This window comes from Equus caballus, chromosome 7 (assembly GCF_041296265.1).
Source record: "Equus caballus isolate H_3958 breed thoroughbred chromosome 7, TB-T2T, whole genome shotgun sequence".
NCBI lineage: Eukaryota > Metazoa > Chordata > Mammalia > Perissodactyla > Equidae > Equus > Equus caballus.
The window spans coordinates 17,950,942-17,974,345 of record NC_091690.1 but is presented as its reverse complement, the minus strand read 5'-3'; the positions used below and the strand labels follow the sequence as shown (position 1 = coordinate 17,974,345).

Below are 23,404 nucleotides of genomic sequence, written 5' to 3'. Positions count from 1 at the left end.
TACAGGTATTTAACATATTTTATTAAAATTATGCCTGTCTTATGTTTTCTGATGCTTGTTTTTAAATTTCAAATTGTTCACTGCTAGTGATAGAAGAGAATTTCACAGACAATTTCCTGATCTAAGTGGTTTTTATTTAGCAATTCATAAATTGGGAAGCATCCAGTCTAGAAAATAGAAAGGAGCTTCCAGGAGTCGTACAAAGCAAGAGGGTTTCATAGACCAAAGTGAGCAGGAACAGGGAAGTTATACTGGGCATTTGTTAATTGCTTAAAAAAGCAGGGATGCTGTCCTTAGATGGAAGCAAGGGCAGTCTTGGAGCTGGGTTAGGTAATTTGTACTGAGCAGGCGAGTGCTGAATGATTGGCTTAGACCTACCTTTTCTGGGAGAGGTGAGCAGACAAAAAGTTTCAGTTTGCTGACACAGGGCTTAGCATAAGCAACTCCATCTTGGGCCCAGTGCAGACACTTTAAACACCTGTATATAGAAACACTGTGATGCTTTGTATGTTGACCTTTATCATGTGACCTTGTTAAACTCAGTTATTAGTGTTAGACTTTTTAATATATAGAATCTTTAGGATTTTCTAGATAGATGATCATGTCATCTGTAAATGAAGATAATGCCTTCATTTTCAAACTGTTGACGTCTTTTCTTTCTTTCTCTCTGCCTTATTGCATGGCTGGAAACTCCAGTACTATGTTGAATAGAACTGGTAAGAGTGGCATCTTTGCCTTGTCCCTGATCTTAAGGGGAAAACATTGTCTTTCACCATTAAGTATGATGTGAGCTATAAGTTTTTCAGAGATGTCCTTTATCAAGTTGAGAATGTTTCCTTTATTCCTAGTTTGATGAGTGTTTATCATGAATGCTGAATTTTGTCACATGCTTTCTCTGCATCTATTGACACGATCCTATGGTTTTTGTTAGTTTATTACTATTGATTGATTTTCAAATATTAAGCCAACCTGGTATTCCTGAAATAATGCCATTTGCTCATGATGTATTATCTGTTTTTTATATTGATGGAGTTGATATAGTTAATATTTCTAAGGACTTCTGCATCTATGTTCATGAAGGATATTGATCTTCAGTTTTCTTGTAATTCTTGAAATTTTTGATAGAAGGGTAATGCCGGCTTCATAAAATGGGCTCTTCTAATATTGGGAAGTTTGTGTAGCATTGGTATTATTTCTTCCTTAGAAGTAGAAGGCATTGACTCATCAGGATTATTTTCAGTTTTTGTCCTTTTCATGACATGAGTATGTTTGAGATGCCTATGAAAAACCACTTCTCCATCTTGTTTTACACTGCAATGATTTAAAACAAATCTGCAACCAGCTGATTACCCTTTTCTCTCTTAAAATAGTTCCAACTCTTACAATCACGGATATCTAAAAAAGTTGTTTAAGAAAAAAGAAATATTAAGTTAGGTACTATTTACAAAGAATTCTAAGTCTATAGTGAATATTCAAACACTAGGGAACATTTTGAGATAATTTTCAAGCTAATATTAAGATCTGCCAGGAAGGTTACCAACACTACACAGAATCAGGTTTCAAAATTGTCAATTGACGGACATATTTTGCTTCTAAAACTCAGTATTTCTTGCAGTACCCTTATAAAATTTGTATAAAGTATATAATGCTTTTACTTTCAAGAATGATTCACCCACACCCATTAGGATAGTTACTATTAAAAACAAAAAACAAAACACCAGGTGTTGGTGAGAATGTTAAGAAATTGGAACCCTTGTGCACTGTTGGTGGGAATGTAAAATGGTGTAGCCGCTATGGAAAACAGTATGGTGGTTCCTCAAAAAATTAAAAATAGAATTGCCTTATCATCCTGCAATTCTACCTTTTTTTAATTTATCAACAATTAAAACCAGGGTCCTGAAGAGATCTTTGTACACTTATGTTCATAGCAGATTATTCATAATAGCCAAAAGGGGGAAGCAAGCCAAGTGTCCATTGACAGATGAATGGGAAAACAAAATGTATATACATACAATGGAATATTATTCAGTCTTAAAAAAGGAAGGAAATTCTGACATAAAACAATATGGATGAATTTTAAGGATATTATGCTAGTTGAATAAGCCAGTCACAAAAAGACAAATACTGTATGATTCCACTCATAGGAGGTAGCTAGAATAGTCAAATTCATAGAGACAGAAAATAGAATGGTGGTTGCCAAGGGCTGGGTGGAGAGGAGACTGGGGAGTTGGAGAGGAGTACAGAATTTCAGTTGTGCAAGCTAAAAAGAGGGCTGGAGACTGATTGCACAACATGAATGTACTTGACACTCCCAAACTGTACACTTAAACATGGTTAAGATGGTAAATTTTATGTGTATTTTACCATAATTTTAAAAAAGTCATTCACAAATTAGCAATAGACCAGCTATGAACACACAATTATAGCAAGGCAAGAGCTGCAAGCAAAATCATGACCGTTTCTCTCCTACATGTTTCTGTCTCAGTTTGGAAATACTGACCTTAACCTTCAACATTGTGTGTCAGTGTTTCATGCTTCTCACCCCATGTCAGTGACAACAAAAACGTCTTTAGACATTACCAAATGTCCTCTGTGGGAGCGGGAATTGGGGAAGCAAAATCTCCCCTGATTGAGAACCACTGCTCTAGAATCATACACTGTACATTAGTGTAGAAAGTATACATTTTTACATATTGCTGTACATTAAAAACAAATTATGCATGCTGTACTTTATGGGCAAAGTAAGGGATTTCCTAGGGAATGATTTTCATTATATGAGATTTTCACCTTACTCACCAAATTCTGAATCTAATCTTTGTGAAAACTTTAATGCTACTGTATTTATGCAAAATTCATTTTTTCAGAAAATAGACAAAAGAGCCTGAGACTCTGAAAAGGAATTTATCTATTTAAAAAAATGATAAATATGTGGAGTGGAAACTTCACATTTAGGATATCAGGATCTTTGTATTTGTCATATCCTAGTATGCATCTTTTAGACTTTACGAATGTCAACTAGATCACTCTCTAGGCCCAAGCAAAGAACATTCATTTGCCTTTTTGTCATGGGATAATTAAGAAAAACTACCAGACTATTTAGACTGAGACGCAGCATCCCAGGCTGGTTCTGTGTAGCAGGCTTCCCAGTTCACACCGCATTATAAGCTGCCCGTGCCCCAGACTATGAGCTCTACAGGGGCCGACTACGCCTGCCTTACTCACTGTTGTCTCCCTAGGAACCAGCACCAGGCCTGCACAAAGAACACTCAATATTTGAATAAAATGAATGAGTCTTAGTATACATTTTCTTTTAGAATTATTTATTCCTAAGCAGGTAACAGTGTAAAGGATTCCAGTAATATTGTAATAAAGAAATACATTCAATAGTACTCAAATAAATCTACATAAAATATGTAATTTCACTAAGGTGCAATTAAAATACTTGAAATGACACATAACTCTATATTTCAAGCCAGCATACTAGTTTTCTACTTTTTTTTAAAAAAAGACTAGCCTACTTTAATCTTTAAAAAGCCAAAGTTTTATTTGCTTTAGGCTATATCTAAATTTTTAGCATTTCTAAGTGCATAAAAATATTTTAAGCATATACTATAATGATAATGGATTTTTGTACCTACTGATTAAAGAGCTACTTTGGGGTGGTATGATCTGCATGGAGAATGGTGGGAGGGCTATTATCTCCCTCAATCTGGACACAACTGTTCAAACAGTCTATAATTTATTAGCTTTTCTAGCAGCTTTTCTACTTGGTTTCCACTGACTTTGTGAGCAACTGACTGGTGAAGTCTAGATTCTTTTCACTCGAAAGCTTTTCAAGTTAGAAACTCTCCATATTAAACTTGTACCTTCGATTTACTATATTCTGGCTTTGGACAAGTTACCTTATTTCTCCAAACTTTAATTTCTCCAGCTGTAAACTGGGCTATCACTAATCCTGCAAGAGATGCTGCCTATAATGTATGTCAGGTACTCAGCACACAACAGATATTCTTTGATTAATATTTTAAAAACCTAACCACTCAATTGTTCTTGGCAAATTTCTATCCTAGTCATTTCCAGATAGTATTCCAGTTTGTCAAAAAATCTTTTAAACTCTTAATTCTATCACCTGTGAATTAGCTATTCCTCCTAGGCTTGCTATCTGCAAATTTGGTAAATTTTTCAAAGCCATTAATAAGAATATTTGAATAGGACAGGAGCCTTTACGCACACCATTCAAGACTGAAGACTGGATCAATGATGTGATCCAGAGCTCTTTGGAAAATCAGGTAGCAAGAATTAGCTTGTACTAATTCAAATTCATTTTTAATATATAAGTATAATAATATAAGTAAAATTCATTTACTTATACTATCATCTAGCTTATAATTTCTTATTCATCCATGAAGATTTCAAGGCTTTCATAAATCAAGACATTCTAAGTTTATTACATTCTCTTGATTCACTCCAATAATAAAACTACTAATATATAGCAAATATTTAGGCAGTTTATAAGAAAGATACACCAAGAGAAGTTTGTAATTAGAAATGCAAAGTCATTTTAAGAATAGTTCTCCAGAAACCAAAGCAAGAAATTTCTGTACAAAAAGTTCTGAAGATTGTGTCTGGAGTAGGGGGAGGTGCAGAGGTCAGATAGGAGTGCATGCTTGCCACGGGCAACAGATAGAAATGCCAACCCCTTCATAAGAAAAAACTGTTAACATAACCACCTAGGTAAAAAAAGAAGAAGGTTCAACCACCCATTTCTTAATTTCTGCAGCTAAAATGAACATTTTCCTAAGGATGGAGGAGGGGTTATATTCACCAATATCAAGTCAGTAATTTTACTTGTTTGCCTGATGACAGTATGGGGACAGAAAAGTGTTCCATTTCTAGCTACATATCAAACTCAATACCTAACTCCTTCCCTTCCAACAAAACACAAAGAAATACTGGATAAGATATAAGAAACATTCTTTTAAATGCATAGCAGAACTTGTAAGAAAGTAAGGGGAAATCCTTAGGGCCAAAAAGGCAGGGAACTGAAAACCAGAGTAAATGTGTGAGCTGATATTCTGGCTGTCCTGGCACAATCTCACTAATGTATAGGTTTCAGCTTTATTATCTTGGGGACTGATGAAACCTTGGACTTGCAAAGGGAGTGGGCAGGAATTAAACACACTTCCCCTCATGCCCACCATAAGCTGGGACACATGGAGGATCACACCCTCAGTGAAAGGGGAGTCAACAAAACCCTCTGCCCCCTCGCACAGGGGGATGATGAGGACGAGTGTTTGTCTGGGCCTGGGAGTCTTCTCTCAGTAATTTATACTACTCTTGAGGTCTGGAAACCCTGAAGCCAAGAAATTAAAGTAAGAGTGGTCTTCTGTCAGTGATCGTCCTGGGAATATGACATAAGCAGACACAAAACTTTTCTGGAAGGAATTATTCTTAACCCAGGTCATTCAGGATTGCCAGAGTACATACATAAGTAGTCTACTAAGTAAAAGAAGCAACAAATACAAACAACAGGAACTTGATTTAACAAAGCTATTAGAGATGTTACCCTACCATAAAATAGGGACGTTTGAAATGATTCATGACATAATAAAAAACAATTTTTGAAAGAAGAAACCCAATGAATAGTTTAAAAAGGAGATTATATACAGCTGACAAGAGAAAACTAGAAGACACATATGAAGGCACCACACAAAGATAAAGTAATGGAAAACACAGAAGGGCTTAAAAGATGAAGAAAACAACAGAATGAGAGGGTGCAATATACATTTTTAAATAACAGTAACCATAGTAACTGTGTCTTTCAAATTTGTTCTCCATAATTATTCAGTAACACTAGGAGATTTTGAAAATCCAAACAAATTTCTTAAATACTAATTTGTTTTCAACATTGCTTCTTATTTTTAATGTAGCTTTACCATGATACATAGATAGCTACAATTTTAAAGTTTTTTTCTTCCTTTTATACGTTAATATCAAGTAATTTATCATTTATATACTATAATATCTTGGAAACAAATTTCAATTAAAAGCCACCTCAAAACTAGCAGTATATTTATTTGTTCTAGTTCATACTAAAGGAAAAATTCTCAGTGATGTTCCTGCATTCCTGCTGCTTCCATTTCCAGCTAAAGCATAAATCAGTGATTCTACTGAAAAAAATACAAGTATGTACTTGAGAAGAAAAAATAAATGTTTAGTCTAGAAATACAGCATGAATGACAATTATTATGTTTTAATTTTTTTGCTGAGGAAGATTAGCCCTGAGCTAACATCTGTGCCAGTCTTCCTCCATTTTATATGTGGGTTGCCGCCACAGCATGGGTGGTAAGTGGTGTAGGTCCGCACCTGGGATCCAAACCTGTAAACTTGGGCCACTGAAGTGGAGTGTGCCGACCTTAACCACTACACCACGGGGCCGGCCCCAACAATTATTTTCCTTGAGACTATCAAAGCATCTTTAGGTGACTGAAGCAAGTATTAAACATTTTTTTAAAACACAGAAAGTAGTTCACTTAGCTAAATATTAATACCTATTAAAAGTATGTGGGTGGGTTAAAAATGAAGGCCAAAATATAATTTTGAAAGGTTGAATTCAAGGGTAATTCTTATGCTGAATATCACACCCAAGCTTTCCATCCTGGGAAAAGACGGCTGAGATTTTTGGGGTCCATGGCCTGTTGTATGAGCAGATTCACCTGTCCACCCACACTGAGCACGGTTCCTTCCTCCACTCCTTTCAGCTTCTCTTGCAGTCTCATCAAGACCCGTTCAGCTACTTTGTTGAAACTCTGGTCAACATCACTAGTGGCAAAAAAACCAAAGGTTTTAATGAGGCCGAACAGTTTAAAGGGTCTCAGGAATAAGAAAATCTGAACTATTGACAATAAATCTTTCCTAAAATACTGCTTACCTGAGATTTCGTTTGCATTCTTGGTCATCTGCATGTGGGGTGGAGTGGAGCTCAGTTTCATCTTCTGGCCTCTGCTGTAAATACAAAGCTTTCAAAGGATTCATGGTCCAGTCAAAGAGAGGATCATACAGGAGGACCTAGAGAGAACATACGTATGAGAAGAACAATGCAGACTCTGATGAGGTATTTAGAAAAAGTAGAACTAGTATTGTAAAAATGAGAGGCCAGTCACATCGTGGTTGACTGGGGGGAGGGGCACGCTTCATGTTTCTTGTGGAGGAAACGCTACTAGCATAATGCTCTGGGCTTCTTATCACGTTCTGAGTTCACCCTTCCTCCCCGGTTGGGGGTGGGACATCCCTTGACCTATGTTTCCTGACTGGGTGAAACTAATCTATTAAAAGGAGATAAACACTCGTCACTTTCTTTCTTTCTCTCTCTCCTCTTGACCTTTCTGGTCCTAGGTATAGAAATTTGCTTTGCAGGCCCCAATCCTCCCTCAGGTGGGCTGCCCCAAGGGACAGATTAGGTTGTAGGATTTGGACAGCACTAGCAAGCCTATTTGGACCTCACACTAAGCCATGTTCTCCATCAGTTTTACCAGTAATTACCCTGACAATTAGATCTCCATCTTTATTCCTAAGGCTCTTTCTCTCAATTAGATCCAAATTTGGGCGAAGAAGAAAAAAAGGGTGTAATTTATTGAAAGCTCTTTAAAACCAAGGCTAGTGCTATGGTTGGCATCCTGAGAAGTATATATGGAGTAGAATATGAATACCAAAATAACTCGAATGGCTAGAGCAAGTGGCTTTAGGTCTTAAATTTAGTTAAGTGAGGTCATAATGGATTTTTGACCTTGGAAATTCAGAACAAACTAACTGCCCCTGGTGTTTAGAAGCTTTATTATTATTATTATTATTTTTTTTTTTGGTGAGGAAGATTGGCCCTGAGTTAACATCTTTTGCTAATCTTCTTCTTTTTGCTTGAGGAAGATTGTCCCTGAGCTAACATCCAGGCCAATCCTCCTCTATTTTGTATGTGGGACACTGCCACAGCATGGCTTGATGAGGAGTGTGCAGGCCTGCCCCTGGGATCTGAACCAGCAAACTCTGGGCCGCTGAAGTGGAGCATGTGAACTTAACCACTATGCCACCAGGCCAGCCCAGATTTTTTTTTTTAATAGGCCTTACCAAATGCTTAACATAAAGGTCTTCATAGTAAGTGAATAGTAAGTGAAGACTCAACTGCAGGGATGAGTGATTCTGAAGGCTATTCCAGCATTAAAAAGTAGGAACATTTGCTGTTGCCTTTGTTGTATTTCTCAGTAGGTCTGCAGGCTGGGACTATAAAATGCCGTTAGCATTACATGTTTAATTCCAGGACATGTACCAGATCAAGAGTAAAAAATCTGGTCATCTGTTCATACTGTTTTGAGCATTTCCCAGGGCTGTTAACTGTGGGGGGACTGACTTTGAATATATGTAGTTTGCTCTAAGTTCAAGGGTTCCTATGTGACTTCAAGTTGGGCACTGACATGGCTTTACATTTCAGAGTTCCAAACCAGGTTCACCCACAAAGGGAGGTATGTTTTATTAATCAACTAAGGAAAAGGAATGGAGGCCTCTATTATACAGAGACATACATGGTCTTCTCGGGTTGAAGTAGAGAAACAACACAATTAAATTATTTCAAATCCAAGGGTCTGTGTAAGGAATCGTATTTGCAAATTTTGGAATCAAGGAGGAACTGGAGTAATTAAAAAAATATACTTTAGTTTTACTCTCAGAACAGAATTGGTTGAATGAAAACAATAAAGGAATACAGACTGATTAAGCTAGAGCAGTTTCTCAATCTCGGCACTATTGACATTTTGGGGCTGGATACTTCTTTGTCGTGGGGGCTGTCCTGTGCAGAGGATGTTTTGCGGCACCCCTGGCTTCTACCCACTAGATGTCAACAGTACCCTCACTAATACGTCCCCCTGCCCCAATTACGGCATCCAGAAACGCCTCCAGACATTGCCAACTATCCTCTAGGGGACAAAACTGCCCTTTCCTAAGAACACTTGAATTAAAGGGAGAGACTTCCTTAGTAGATTGGATAAAATCTTAGAGGATAGGATGGTCTGTTATGAAGAAGAAAACGAGATCTTGAAGGCCAGGAGAGACAAACATACTGAGAGGGAAAGGGAAACGCACCCAAGTCAAAGTGCTCACAGAGAGAGACTTTGGAAGCGAGATGTTTTTCATTATTAGATCAGAAACAGTAACTGTGGCTCAGTGAAATCTAACAGAGGAAAGTGATGAACAGAAGAGAGGAGACTGGAATGATATTCCAGGGGATTGGGATCCAGGATGCTACTGAGAAGCACCCTCCTAAAGCTGAAGACACAAAGTCCACAGTAAGAAAAGCGGGAAACGACTCTGGAAGTTTGGGACAACCACACCAAGTGATTTCAGGAAATGTGGACAGACTGAAAAGGGAGGATTAGGGAGATCAGCGTGAAATGCACACAGCATTAAAAGGTGAGCTTCTAAGTGACACAATTATTGTAGGTGATGATGCAAATCACTTCTCAGGCTCAAAACCCAATAGCTTCCATCTCCCTCAGTAAAGTTTCAAGTCCTTACAATGGTGTAGGAATCCCTAGGTGATCTGGCCACTGTTACTTCTCTCACTTTATCTCCTACCACTTTTTAAAGGAACTGCCCTCTTCCAGCAAGTGTTATCTCAGGATACAACTACTGAAGGAACCCCCGCATCTACCCAGGCACAAAAAATCCTTCTAAGACTGAGCAGAGTAAAATACTGGGGAATATGTTAAACTTCTTTGGATGTTAAATTAATTTGAAAAGTTTGGACTTTTTTGTCTTAAATGGAAAAAGGCAAGATAATTTGATTTTACACTTTAATTTCTACATTAGTGAGGTGTCCATGTTATCATTTACTCTTACTGCAGAAGCAATGGCAAACTCTAATAAATGACAACATGGATGAACATAATTTGAAATGGGAAAAAGAAAAGGGAATACATTTTCAACCTGGGGAACAGTATGGCCTTGGATTGAATTTTATATACTACTGTCACCCATTCAGCAGTCTCTTTGTAGCAAAAATCTGTATTGCCACCTGCAGCCCAAAGGAGATCTATAAAGAGGCCTTAGGTTCATAGAAAGGTGGACACAGGGCCACCATGACTGACTGTTAATTTCACCCTCTACCCTGACGGGATATAGCCTCACTCCTCTTGATCATAGTTAATGCCAGTGAATTAAGAATGTTCTCAATCCTGGCTGCACAGAAGAGATTTTAAAAGGTAACAAATGTTCTTGCCACATCCATAGAAGTTTGGGTTGAATCTGGTCAGCACTTTTAAAAGCAGTACAGGTGGTACTAAAGTGCAGCCAGATCCAGCACCCCCCGGTTAAAGAACAAAAAGCTGGGCTGGGCCAGTGGCGCAGCAGTTAAGTGCACACGTTCTGCTTCGGCGGCCTGGGGTTCGCCAGTTCGGATCCCAGGTGCAGACAGGGCACCGCTTGGCAAGCCATGCTGTGGTAGACATCCCACTAGGCATCCCACATATAAAGTAGGGGAAGAGGGGCACAGATGTGAGCTCAGGGCCAGTCTTGCTCAGAAAAAAGAGAAGGATTGGCAGCAGTTAGTTCAGGGCTAATCTTCCTCAAAAGAAAAAAAGAACAAAAAGCTGGAGAACATAAGGGAGGCATGCCTGTACTCTACCTCCCCTGTTTCCCTGTGGGGGACACACCCTGATCTCCTGCCCCACACATGCTTTACCACGGTGGTGAATGATTGCCTTAGGTATACAACTCTTGTCTGATGTCAGATAACGTCAGAAGCACCAGAAATTTGCTTGACTTCCTTCCCTTTCTGCCCTGCTCAACATGAGGCAGTGATCCTGATTAAGTGTGTATGTTCTGCAGGCCCAAACCCCCTCTTGGTGGGTTGTCCCAAGGTTCAGACAGCAGAGAGGCACCGAGGGAGCACCAGCAGCAAGCCAGTTTGGCTCTCACTCCTCAGCCATGTTCCTCCACTAACAGCGCTGACATGTGATTTCCATCTGTCTGACTAAATGGTTCTGAACCTGGGCAGGGGAAAAAGATATAATTTATTGATTTCTCTTAAAACTCCAATGGAAATTATTCTGAAAACAATTAATACCATCTGAGATAGCTAACATGTCAAAGTGCTGATTTCTGTGTTAAATAGTACAGATTACTTCTGACGCTGTAACATTCCAAGAAATGTGAAGGAACTGGAGGCACATCTAACCACTGTTTGCTGATGTGCGCAACCTCCTCCTGCTGCTGCCCAGCATCATCCCCCCACATTCTAACAAGGCACTGATCCTCCAGTCAGTGACTTCCTAGCAAGGTACATCGTCTATCAGGTAAAGAAATAAAGATTTCCTTATAATATACTTTACCTCTACAATGGTTAACAGGGTTTCCTGAGAGTTTCTCATAACCTCCATGGTTTTCTCACAGCATCTACAAACACATTATAAACGTGGATTTTGTTACACACCAACGTTTTAATATACCTTTATCCACAGTTGTCCCCCTTTATCTGTGGTTTTGCTTTCCATAGTTTCAGTTACCCACAGTCAACTGTGGTCCAAAAATATTAAATGGAAAATTCAAGAAATAAACAATTTTTAAGTTTTAAATTGCACTTTGTTCTGAGTAGCCTGATGAAATCTCATACTGTCCTGCTCCATCCTGCCTGAGACATGCATCACCCCTTTGTCCAGCATATCCATTCTATGTAGCCTACCCACCCATTAGTCACTTAGTAGCCATCTTGGTTATCCAATCGACTGTCCCGGTATCACAGTGCTTGTGTTCAAGTAACCCCTGTTTTACTTAATAATAGCCCCAAAGTGCCATTAATTTCTTGCTGTGCCTAATTTATAAATTAAACTTTATCATAGGTATGTATGTATAGGAAAAAACATAGTATATACAGGTTTTCAGCACTATCTGCCATTTCAGGCATCCACTAGGGGTCTTGGAACATACCCCTCGCGGTTAAGGGGGAACTACTATATATATATTCATGTGTAGTATGCTGAGACTATTCTTGTTAATTCCCAAATTAATCTCTCAAAGAGCACAGTATTTGGCAGAGTAGGTTTTCAATAGATATTTCTGAAATGAATACAAATATATATATGAATAAAAGTTTAGCATTTGTAAGAAGAACACACTACTACCATGAAATATTTCTTTTGGTTGATTATTGCGATAATTATTAATTTACTTTGACTAGAATCTGCCTCATTACAAGTTGAGTACATAGACCTATGCTGAGAAAACTACAGGGAACTGCAAGGTTCTTTTAACAGGCACTGGTCCTAGACCATAAGCTCCTTTAGGATAGTTTATGGGTCCATGTCCAACAATGAGCGCCCATAGGAGTTCTGATCAGTAAACAAAGAGTTTACTGCTGGGCAGAGGCATTAAAGGTACATGCAGGCTGCTTCCAGAGGAGGTGAGGAGGGACAGTATGCATGTTATATGGGGTGAGGTCCCAGGTGGTCTGCAGGGAGAGGAAACTATTAATTACTGTTTTCACCCAGGGTCTTTTCCTTAGTACTGGTAAAGCACTGGGATATATTCTAGAAATGAATTTTATGAGCTATGGAAATCAATAATCCAAATAATTTTGACACCAAAAATCATCTGCTCTACCTTACATCACTTACCTTCTGAAGACACCTTCAACACCAGTAATGCCCATCCCATCCACAATATCTCTGGTGAGTCGAAAAGGAACTGTTTCAGGAGTAGGAAGGATTTTACCCTGTTCAAAAGCAACTCCTAAAGTAAAAAATACAGCAAGGTTAGGAGGTTCCACAGCTCACTCACTCTCTTCCCAACTGGCACTTGAACTTCGCAGAGGCACCAAGTAATGTCACCTATATTCTGTCAGTACTAGGACACAGAGCAGTTTATTCTGTTTCTGCTCTGCCTGCTTTCCTCACCTCCACCACTGTCTGGGAGACAAATTAAAAGAACATAACTACTTCTTGATGTAATTAGAGAAATCTAGATTAAAGGCTGATTTTTTTAAATGAAATAGTTACAGGTAGAATTTAAAATGCAGAATGTATATATACCAATTTATATTTATTTAAATATACATATATTACAGTTATATATATTTAAAAATTTTTTATTAGATGACACTTTTTGAGATAATTATAGATTCACATGCAGTTCTAAGATATAACACACAAAGATGTTTCCAAATACCTTTTATTTATCTTCCCCTGATGGTACCATCTTGCAAAACTATAGTACAATATCACAACCAGAATACTGACATTGATACAGTCAAGATACAGAATATTCCCATCACACGGATCTCTCATGCTGCCCCTTTACAGCCACACCTACTTCTCGCCCATGGCCTACCCCTGCCCTCCATCCTTGCAGCAATCACTCATCTGTTCTCCACTTTTATAATTTTGTCAACCATGTTATATAAATAGACTCAAACAATATGTAACCTTTGGCATTAACTTTTTTCACTCAACATATTCTCTGGAGAACTGTTCAAATTGTGTACATCAATATTTTGTTCCCTTTTATTGCTGAGTAGTATTCCATGGTATGGATGTACCAGTTTGTTTAAGCATTTGTCCATTTAAAGGACATCTGGACTGTTTCCAGTTTGGAGCTATTACGAATAAAGCTGTTATAAACATTGTAGTACAGGTGAACATCTTTTTGTGTGTTTATTTGCTACCCATTTATCTTCTTCAGTGAAATGTTTGTTCATGCCTTTTGTCCATTTAATAACTGGAGTGTTTCTGTATTTTTTTCGCCCCACTGTTGAGTTTTGAGAGTTCTTATGGACCGCACTTTTGGTGTCAAGTCTAAGCACTCTCTGGCCCTAGTTGCTCAAGATTTTCTCATGATTTTTTCCTCTGTTGTTCAGATTTGGTAATTTCTCCTATTCTGTCTTCATGTATCACTGATTCTTTCTTCTGTCCCCTCATTCTGCCATTGAGTCTACTGACTGAGTTTTTTTTTTTTTTTTTTTTTTTTTTTTTTTTATTAATGTTATGATAGATTACAACCTTGTGAGATTTCAGTTGTACATTTTTGTTAGTCATGTTGTGGGTACACCACTTCCCCCTCCGTACCCTCCCCCCACCCCCCCTTTTCCCTGGTAACCACCAATCAGATCTCCTTCTCAATATACTAATTTCCACCTATGAGTGGAGTCATATAGAGTTCGTCTTTCTCTGCCTGACTTATTTCGCTTAACATAATACCCTCGAGGTCCATCCACATTGTTGTGAATGGGCCAATTTCGTCTTTTTTTATGGCTGAGTAGTATTCCATTGTGTATATATACCACATCTTCTTTATCCAATCATTAGTTTCTGGGCATGTAGGCTGGTTCCACGTCTTGGCTATTGTAAATAATGCTGCAATGAACATAGGGGTGCAACGGACTCTTGAGATATCTGATATCAGGTTCTTAGGATAGATACCCAGTAATGGGATGGCTGGGTCATAGGGTATTTCTATTTTTAACTTTTTGAGAAATCTCCATACTGTTTTCCATAGTGGCTGTACCAGTTTGCATTCCCACCAACAGTGTATGAGGGTTCCTCTTTCTCCACAACCCCTCCAACATTTGTCGTTCTTGGTTTTGGATGTTTTTGCCAATCTAACGGGGGTAAGGTGATATCTTAGTGTAGTTTTGATTTGCATTTCCCTGATGATTAGCGATGATGAACATCTTTTCATGTGTCTATTGGCCATATTCATATCTTCTTTTGAGAAATGTCTGTTCATGTCCTCTGCCCATTTTTTGATCGGGTTGTTTGTTTTTTTGTTGTTAAGCAGTGTGAGTTCTTTGTATATTATGGAGATTAACCCTTTGTCGGATAAGTGGCTTGTAAATATTTTTTCCCAGTTAGTGAGCTGTTTTTTTGTTTCAATCCTGTTTTCCCTTGCCTTGAAGAAGCTCTTTAGTCTGATGAAGTCCCATTTGTTTATTCTTTCTATTGTTTCCCTCAACTGAGGAGTTACAGTGTCCGAAAAGATTCTTTTGAAACTGATGTCAAAGAGTGTACTGCCTATATTCTCTTCCAAAAGACTTATTGTCTCAGGCCTAATCTTTAGGTCTTTGATCCATTTTGAGTTTATTTTGGTGTGTGGAGAAAAAGAATGGTCAATTTTCAATCTTTTGCATGTGGCTGTCCAGTTTTCCCAGCACCATTTGTTGAAGAGACTTTCTTTTCTCCATTGTAGGCCCTCTGCTCCTTTGTCGAAGATTAGCTGTCCATAGATGTGTGGTTTTATCTCTGGGCTTTCAATTCTGTTCCATTGATCTGTGGACCTGTTTTTGTACCAGTACCATGCTGTTTTGATCACTGTAGCTTTGTAGTATGTTTTGAAATCGGGGATTGTGATTCCGCCGGCTTTGTTTTTCTTGCTCAGGATTGCTTTAGCAATTCGCGGTCTTTTGTTGCCCCATATGAATTTTAGGGTTGTTTGTTCAATTTCTGTGAAGAATGTTCTTGGGATTCTGATTGGGATAGCATTGAATCTGTATATTGCTTTAGGTAGTATGGACATTTTAACTATGTTTATTCTTCCGATCCATGTGCAAGGGATGTCTTTCCATCTCTTTATGTCATCGCCTATTTCTTTCAAGAGAGTCTTGTAGTTTTCATTGTATAGATCCTTCACTTCCTTGGTTAAGTTTATCCCAAGGTATTTTATTCTTTTCGTTGCTATTGTGAATGGGATAGAGTTCTTGAGTTCTTTTTCTGTTAGTTTATTGTTAGTGTATAGAAATGCTACTGATTTATGCACGTTAATTTTATACCCTGCTACTTTGCTGTAGTTGTTGATTATTTCTAATAGTTTTTCTGTGGATTCTTTGGGGTTTTCTATGTATAAGATCATGTCGTCTGCAAACAACGAGAGTTTTACTTCTTCGTTACCTATTTGGATTCCTTTTATTTCTTTTTCCTGCCGAATTGCTCTGGCCAGCACCTCCAGAACTATGTTGAATAGGAGTGGTGAAAGTGGGCACCCTTGTCTTGTTCCTGTCCTCAGAGGGATGGCTTTCAGCTTTTGTCCATTGAGTATGATGTTGGCTGTGGGTCTATCATATATGGCCTTTATTATGTTGAGGTACTTTCCTTCTATACCCATTTTACTGAGGGTTTTTATCATAAATGGGTGTTGGATCTTGTCGAATGCTTTCTCTGCATCTATTGAGATGATCATGTGGTTTTTGGTTTTCATTTTGTTAATGTAGTGTATCACGTTGATTGACTTGCGGATGTTGAACCATCCCTGTGTCCCTGGTATAAATCCCACTTGATCATGGTGTATAATCTTTTTGATGTATTGCTGTAATCGGTTTGCCAAAATTTTGTTGAGGATTTTTGCATCTATGTTCATCAGTGATATCGGCCTGTAGTTCTCCTTCTTTGTGTTGTCCTTGTCGGGTTTGGGGATCAAGAGTGATGTTGGCTTCATAGAATGTGTTAGGGAGTTCTCCATCTTTCTCAATTTTCTGGAACAGTTTGAGGAGAATAGGTATTAAGTCTTCTTTGAATGTTTGGTAGAATTCTCCAGAGAAGCCGTCTGGTCCTGGACTCTTGTTTTTGGGGAGGTTTTTGATTACCGTTTCTATTTCCTTACTTGTGATTGGTCTATTCAGATTCTCCATTTCTTCCTGATTCAGTTTGGGGAGATTGTAGGAGTCTAGGAATTTGTCCATTTCTTCCAGGTTGTTCAATTTGTTGGCATATAGTTTTTCATAGTATTCTCTTATGATCTCTTGTATTTCATTGGTATCTGTTGTGATTTCTCCTCTGTCATTCCTGATTTTATTAATTTGCGATTTCTCTCTTCTTTTCTTGGTGAGTCTGGCTAGGGGTTTGTCAATTTTGTTAATTCTTTCGAAGAACCAACTCTTTGTTTCATTGATCCTTTCTATTGTCTTTTTTGTTTCAATATCGTTTATTTCTGCTCTTATTTTTATTATTTCCCTCCTTCTACTGACTCTGGGCCTTGTTTGTTCTTCTTTTTCTAGTTCTGTTAGGTGTCGTTTGAGGTTGCTTACGTGAGCTTTTTCTTGTTTAGTGAGGTGAGCCTGTATTGCGATGAATTTCCCTCTTAGGACTGCTTTTGCTGCATCCCAAATGATTTGGTATGTCGTGTTCTCATTTTCATTTGTCTCCAGATAATATTTGATTTCTTCTTTAATTTCTTCAATGATCCATTGTTTGTTGAGAAGCGTGTTGTTTAGTCTCCACATTTTTGCACCTTTCTCTGCTTTTTTCTTGTAGTTGATTTCTAGTTTAATAGCGTTATGATCAGAAAAGATGCTTGATATTATTTCAACTCTCTTGTATTTATTGATGTTTGCTTTGGTTCCCAAAATATGGTCAATCCTTGAGAATGTTCCATGTGCACTTGAGAAGAATGTGTAACCTGCTGTTTTTGGATGAAGTGTTCTATATATATCTATTAAGTCCATCTGGTCTAATTTTTCATTTAATTCTATTATTTCCTTGTTGATTTTCTGTCTGGATGTTCTGTCCATTGGTGTTAATGGTGTGTTGAGGTCCCCTACTATTATTGTATTGTTGTTGATGTCTTCTTTTAGTTCTATTAAGAGTTGCTTTACAAATTTTGGTGCTCCTGTGTTGGGTGCGTATATATTTATAAGTGTTATGTCTTCTTGGTGGAGAGTCCCTTTTATCGTTATATACTGTCCCTCTTTGTCTTTCTTTATCTGTTTTGCTTTGAAATCTACCTTGTCTGATATTAGTATAGCGACACCTGCTTTCTTTTGTTCATTATTAGCTTGGAGTATTGTTCTCCATCCCTTCACTTTGAGTCTGTGTTTGTCTTTGGGGCTGAGGTGTGTTTCCTGGAGGCAGCATATTGTTGGATCTTGTTCTTTGATCCATCCTGCCACTCTGTGTCTTTTGATTGGGGAGTTCAATCCGTTTACATTTAGAGTGATTATTGAGACGTGGTGGCCTACCACTACCATTTTGTGTCTTGTTTTCCGGTTTTCTTCAGTTTCCTTTGTTTCTCGTCCCATGGTTTAATCTGTTCTGATGTAGAGCTGCTATTCTCTGTTGTTGTCCTTCTACTTATCTCCTCTGCTCTTGGTTTTGTAGTCCCTTTCCTTTTTTGGATTTTTCAGGAATGAGGGTTTTCCTGAGGATTTCCTGAAGAGGAGGTTTTGTGGCAATGAACTCCCTTAATTTTTGTTTATCTGGGAAAGTTTTTATTTCTCCATCGTATTTGAAGGATATTTTCGCTGGGTAGAGAATTCTCGGCTGTAGGTTTTTGTCCTTCAGATTTTTGAATATATCATTCCACTCTCTTCTAGCCTGTAAAGTTTCTGCTGAGAAATCTGCTGATAGCCTGATGGGGGTTCCTTTGTAGGTTAGTTTCTTTTGCCTGGCTGTCCTTAATATTTTCTCCTTGTCGTTGACTTTTGCTAGCTTCACTACTATATGCCGTGGAGTTGGTCTTCTTGCATTGATAAAGTTTGGAGATCTATTGGCTTCTGTCACCTGAAGATCCATCTCCCTCACCAGATTTGGGAAGTTCTCAGCCATTATTTCTTTGAATAGGTTTTCTGCCCCTTTCTCCTTCTCTTCTCCCTCTGGTATACCTATAATCCTTACGTTGCATCTCCTAATTGTGTCTGATAATTCTCGGAGAGTTTCTTCATTTCTTTTAAGTCTTGCTTCTCTCTCCTCCTCTGCCTGCAACAATTCTATATTGCCATCTTCCAAATTGCTAATTCTTTCCTCCATATTATCGGCCCTACTGTTCAGAGCATCTAGATTTTTCTTAATCTCCTCTATTGTGTTCTTCATTTCCAGTATTTCTGTTTGGTTCTTCTTTATCGTATCAAACTCTTTTGTGACATAGCTCCTGAACTCGTTGAGTTGTCGGTCAGAATTCTCTCTTAACTCAGTGAGTATTTTAATGATGGCTGTTTTGAAGTCATCATCATTTAGGTTATATATCTCATTTTCTTTGGGATTGTTTTCTGTGTATTTGTTACTTTCTTTCTGTTCTGGAGATTTGATGTATTTTTTCATATTGCTTGATGATGTTGATTTGTGCCTCCGCATGGAGATAGAGTTTAGTTGCTCCTTTCACTTGTTTCAGCTGCTGCGGTGGGGGGAGCAGCTGTTTATACTTCGCCAACCAGGAACCCTGTCCGTAGTTGCTAACTGGGCCTGGGCCCCTCTTCGTAGCCACAGTGGCCCTTTGGATTCCCTCCTCTGCCGTGGGGGCCGTCACGGGGGGCTTCAGACTGCAGGTGCCTACTGTTGTTGCCCACCTAGATGCGCTCTCTCCTTGGGGTCTGCAACGGTGTTATGGGCTTTTCCAGCGGCCAGGGGTGGGATCACTTTTATTTGTCGCTCGGTTGCTGTCGGCACCCACCAAATCTCACTTGTCCTCTATGGGTCGCAGGAGAGCTATTGGCATCTTCTACAGTCTGTGGTTAGTACACCTAGCTATGCTGCTTTTGCCCTGGGGTCTTCCAGCCTTGTGGCTGGCGGCTGGGTGCCTTCTACTGATGCTGTGCAGAGGCTTTCCCTAAGGCTTCTGTGAGCCTGTAGGGTTTCCCCCTAGGCTACTAAGCTGGGTCTCTGGAACTCTCTCCAGCCCCAGTCCTCTCCGAGATCTCCGGCAATCCCTAGCCTCACCTGGTGGGCAACGGCAGCTGGGGGTCGCCCCGCCCTCTGGGCTTCTCTCCGGGCCTCTGCCGGGAGCTCTGAATGCTCAGCGTGGCCCCTCTGCTACCGGCAGACAGAGAGTTTTGTCTGCTGCCCGGGCGGAGCTCCGGCGCTTCTCCACCGGATCGCCGGACCCGCCTTTGAAAGTTCCCCCGCCCTGGTCCTCTCCGAGATCTCCGGCAATCCCTAGTCCCACGGGGCGGGCAACGGCAGCTGGGGGTCGCCCCGCCCTCTGGGCTTCTCTCCGGGCCTCTGCCGGGAGCTCTGAATGCTCAGCGTGGCCCCTCTGCTACCGGCAGACAGAGAGTTTTGTCTGCTGCCCGGGCGGAGCTCCGGCGCTTCTCCACCGGATCGCCGGACCCGCCTTTGAAAGTTCCCCCGCCCCGGTCCTCTCCGAGATCTCCGGCAATCCCTAGTCCCACGGGGCGGGCAACGGCAGCTGGGGGTCGCCCCGCCCTCTGGGCTTCTCTCCGGGCCTCTGCCGGGAGCTCTGAATGCTCAGCGTGGCCCCTCTGCTACCGGCAGACAGAGAGTTTTGTCTGCTGCCCGGGCGGAGCTCCGGCGCTTCTCCACCGGATCGCCGGACCCGCCTTTGAAAGTTCCCCCGCCCCGGTCCTCTCCGAGATCTCCGGCAATCCCTAGTCCCACGGGGCGGGCAACGGCAGCTGGGGGTCGCCCCGCCCTCTGGGCTTCTGTCCGGGCTTGTGCCGGGAGCCCTGAGTGCTCAGCGTGGCCCCTCTGCTACCGGCAGACAGAGAGTTTTGTCTGCTGCCTGGGGGAGCTCCGGCACTTCCCCTCCAGGTCGCCGATCCGGCCTTTGAAAATTCCCCCGCCCCGGTCCTCTCCGAGATCTCCGGCAATCCCTAGTCCCACGGGGCGGGCAACGGCAGCTGGGGGTCGCCCCGCCCTCTGGGCTTCTGTCCGGGCCTCTGCCGGGAGCTCTGAATGCTCAGCGTGGCCCCTCTGCTACCGGCAGACAGAGAGTTTTGTCTGCTGCCCGGGCGGAGCTCCGGCGCTTCTCCACCGGATCGCCGGACCCGCCTTTGAAAGTTCCCCCGCCCCGGTCCTCTCCGAGATCTCCGGCAATCCCTAGTCCCACGGGGCGGGCAACGGCAGCTGGGGGTCGCCCCGCCCTCTGGGCTTCTGTCCGGGCTTGTGCCGGGAGCCCTGAGTGCTCAGCGTGGCCCCTCTGCTACCGGCAGACAGAGAGTTTTGTCTGCTGCCTGGGGGAGCTCCGGCACTTCCCCTCCGGGTCGCCGATCCGGCCTTTGAAAATTCCCCCGCCCCGGTCCTCTCCGAGATCTCCGGCAATCCCTAGTCCCACGGGGCGGGCAACGGCAGCTGGGGGTCGCCCCGCCCTCTGGGCTTCTGTCCGGGCCTCTGCCGGGAGCTCTGAATGCTCAGCGTGGCCCCTCTGCTACCGGCAGACAGAGAGTTTTGTCTGCTGCCTGGCGGAGCTCCGGCGCTTCCCCACCGGGTCGCCGGACCCGCCTTTGAAAGATCCCCCGCCCCGGTCCTCTCCGAGATCTCCGGCAATCCCTAGTCCCACGGGGCGGGCAACGGCAGCTGGGAGACCTCCGTGCCCACCGTGTCTCTCTCTGGGACCCTCCGGGCGCCCCGAGCACCAGGCCGGGTCTCCCCGCCAATGGCGGGGAGAGACTCTCCCCGCGGGCTCAGGTGTGCAACTCCAAAGTTTCCCTCTGCGTTTAGGAGTAATTGCGGGGGGTTTAAGTAGGGTTCTGGTCACCTGTTTCCACCGTCGCTCCTCTGTTGTGTTCTCGCTCCTGCCCTAGATGTGTGTGGATCCTCTGGGGGCGTCCGTTGGAAGAAAGCCGCTTGCGGGTACTAGGCTGCCCGTCGGGGTCGGAGAGTTTTCACCTATTTCCACATCCTCCCGGAGGAAAGTCCGTCCGCCTTCCGATGTATAGTCGCGTGGGTGTCTCAGACGTCCTGAGATGCTGTCTGGATATCCTTTGTCAAGCGATAAGTGTCCAAATAATTGTAGACTCGAAGGGCGAGAGACAAAGAGGACTACTCACGGCGCCATCTTGGAGACTTCCCCCTACTGACTGAGTTTTTAAATTTTAATTACTGTATTTTTCTAAGATTTTCATGTGGTTCTCTTTTATATCTTCTATTTCTATGCTGAGATTATTTCTGTGCTAAGACTTACTATATTTTCATTTGTTTCAAGTATATTTGTAATTTCTCCTTGAAGCATTTTTATGATGGCTCCTTTAAAATCTTTATCAGATAATTCTAACATGTTGGTCATCTCAGTGTTGACATCTTTTGATTGTCGTTTTTCATTCAAATAGAGATTTTCCTGGTTGACAAATGATTTTTAATCGAAATCTGGACCTTTTGGACATTATGTTATGAGATCTGGATCTTATGTAAACTTCTCTTTCTGCTGGCTTTGGGAGTCGCTGCCTTGTTACTGCTAACTGGCAGTTAGAAGACTAGGTTCCACACTTGGCCACCTTCCTTCATGAAAACTTTGCCTCCCTTATATTCTAAGGTATCCCTACCTCCTAGTTCCGTGACTTGTTGGTTATTTCTCAATTGTTTTTCTGATCAGCCTTTTCAGTGCTGGCACTTCTTAGATGCCATCCTTAGTCCTCTTTATCAAGGATGATGTATAAGATGAGAACCTTCTCCAGTCCGATGACTTCAACTGAAATTTATTTGCTGAAAGTTTTACATCTCTGTCATTTTACTCAACTTCTTTGCTCTCCTATATATTAAACTGTCTATTCCACCTGGAAATACCATTACTACCTCAAAACAATGCGTAAAACTAAACTTATTGCTTTTTTATTCTTTATACAACCAGCTGTGTTCCTTAGCTAGGAATTTCAGTCATCCTGGAGTCGCCTCTCCCACTGTTTGCACATCGAATATCACTGGTACAGGTTACACAAAAATGTCCCCCAAATCCTATCTCCTGGTCTCTACAACTGTAGTCCAAATCTTCATCCTCTCTTGTCTAAACTATTATAATAACCCCTAACTTGTCTTCCTGCTGTCAACACTCCTCCCCAAATCATATTTCCAATAATCAAATATGATCACGTCCTACTTAAATATATCTTCATTTGTTTCCCATTATTTAACAGATTAAAGTTGAAACTTCCTAGCCTGGCTTTTTATAGTCTAGTACCAATCTACCTCTCAAGCTACTTAACTACATACAAACTTCACTCCAGCCACATTTAATGTCTCACCATTCCTATAACATGCTACATCTTCATTATTCCTCCTTTCATATCTGCTCTATCTTCTGTCTAGATTATCCTTCCTTTCTTTCTTTAAGACTTGGCTTAAATGTCACCTAGTAAGTCTCATTCATTATCTTAGGCAGAGTTAGCTACTCCCTCCAACATCACGGTGTTCATGCTTTTTTTAAAACAATACTTACTGCTTTATCTGTCTCCCTCATACTTATAATATCCTGGTAGGCAAACAACATTTCTTGGTGACCAAATATTTATTATTATTTTTTAAAGATTTTATTTTTCCTTTTTCTCCCCAAAGCCCCCTGGTACATAGTTGTATATTTTTAGTTGTGGGTGCTTCTAGTTGTGGCATGTGGGACACTACCTCAGCATGGCTTGATGAGCAGTGCCATGTCCATGACCAGGATCCAAACCGGCGAAACCCTGGGCTGCCAAAGCGGAGCACACACACCCAACCAC

The 23,404-nt window shown here is 41.1% G+C and overlaps 1 protein-coding gene across 2 annotated transcripts in view; it reads right to left on the bottom strand.

Moving 5' to 3' along the window:
* Positions 1 to 2,934: 2,934 nt before the first annotated feature.
* The window catches only part of ATM (ATM serine/threonine kinase), a 123,995-nt gene continuing 103,525 nt past the window's right edge, over positions 2,935 to 23,404 (bottom strand). The window contains 4 exon segments of one of the 2 annotated variants that reach the window (NM_001309203.2): positions 2,935 to 6,822; positions 6,932 to 7,068; positions 11,376 to 11,439; positions 12,657 to 12,771. In NM_001309203.2, coding sequence (NP_001296132.2) covers positions 6,639 to 6,822; positions 6,932 to 7,068; positions 11,376 to 11,439; positions 12,657 to 12,771 — 500 coding nt within the window. In that variant the 3' untranslated portion in view covers positions 2,935 to 6,638. 2 annotated transcript variants of the gene reach the window in all.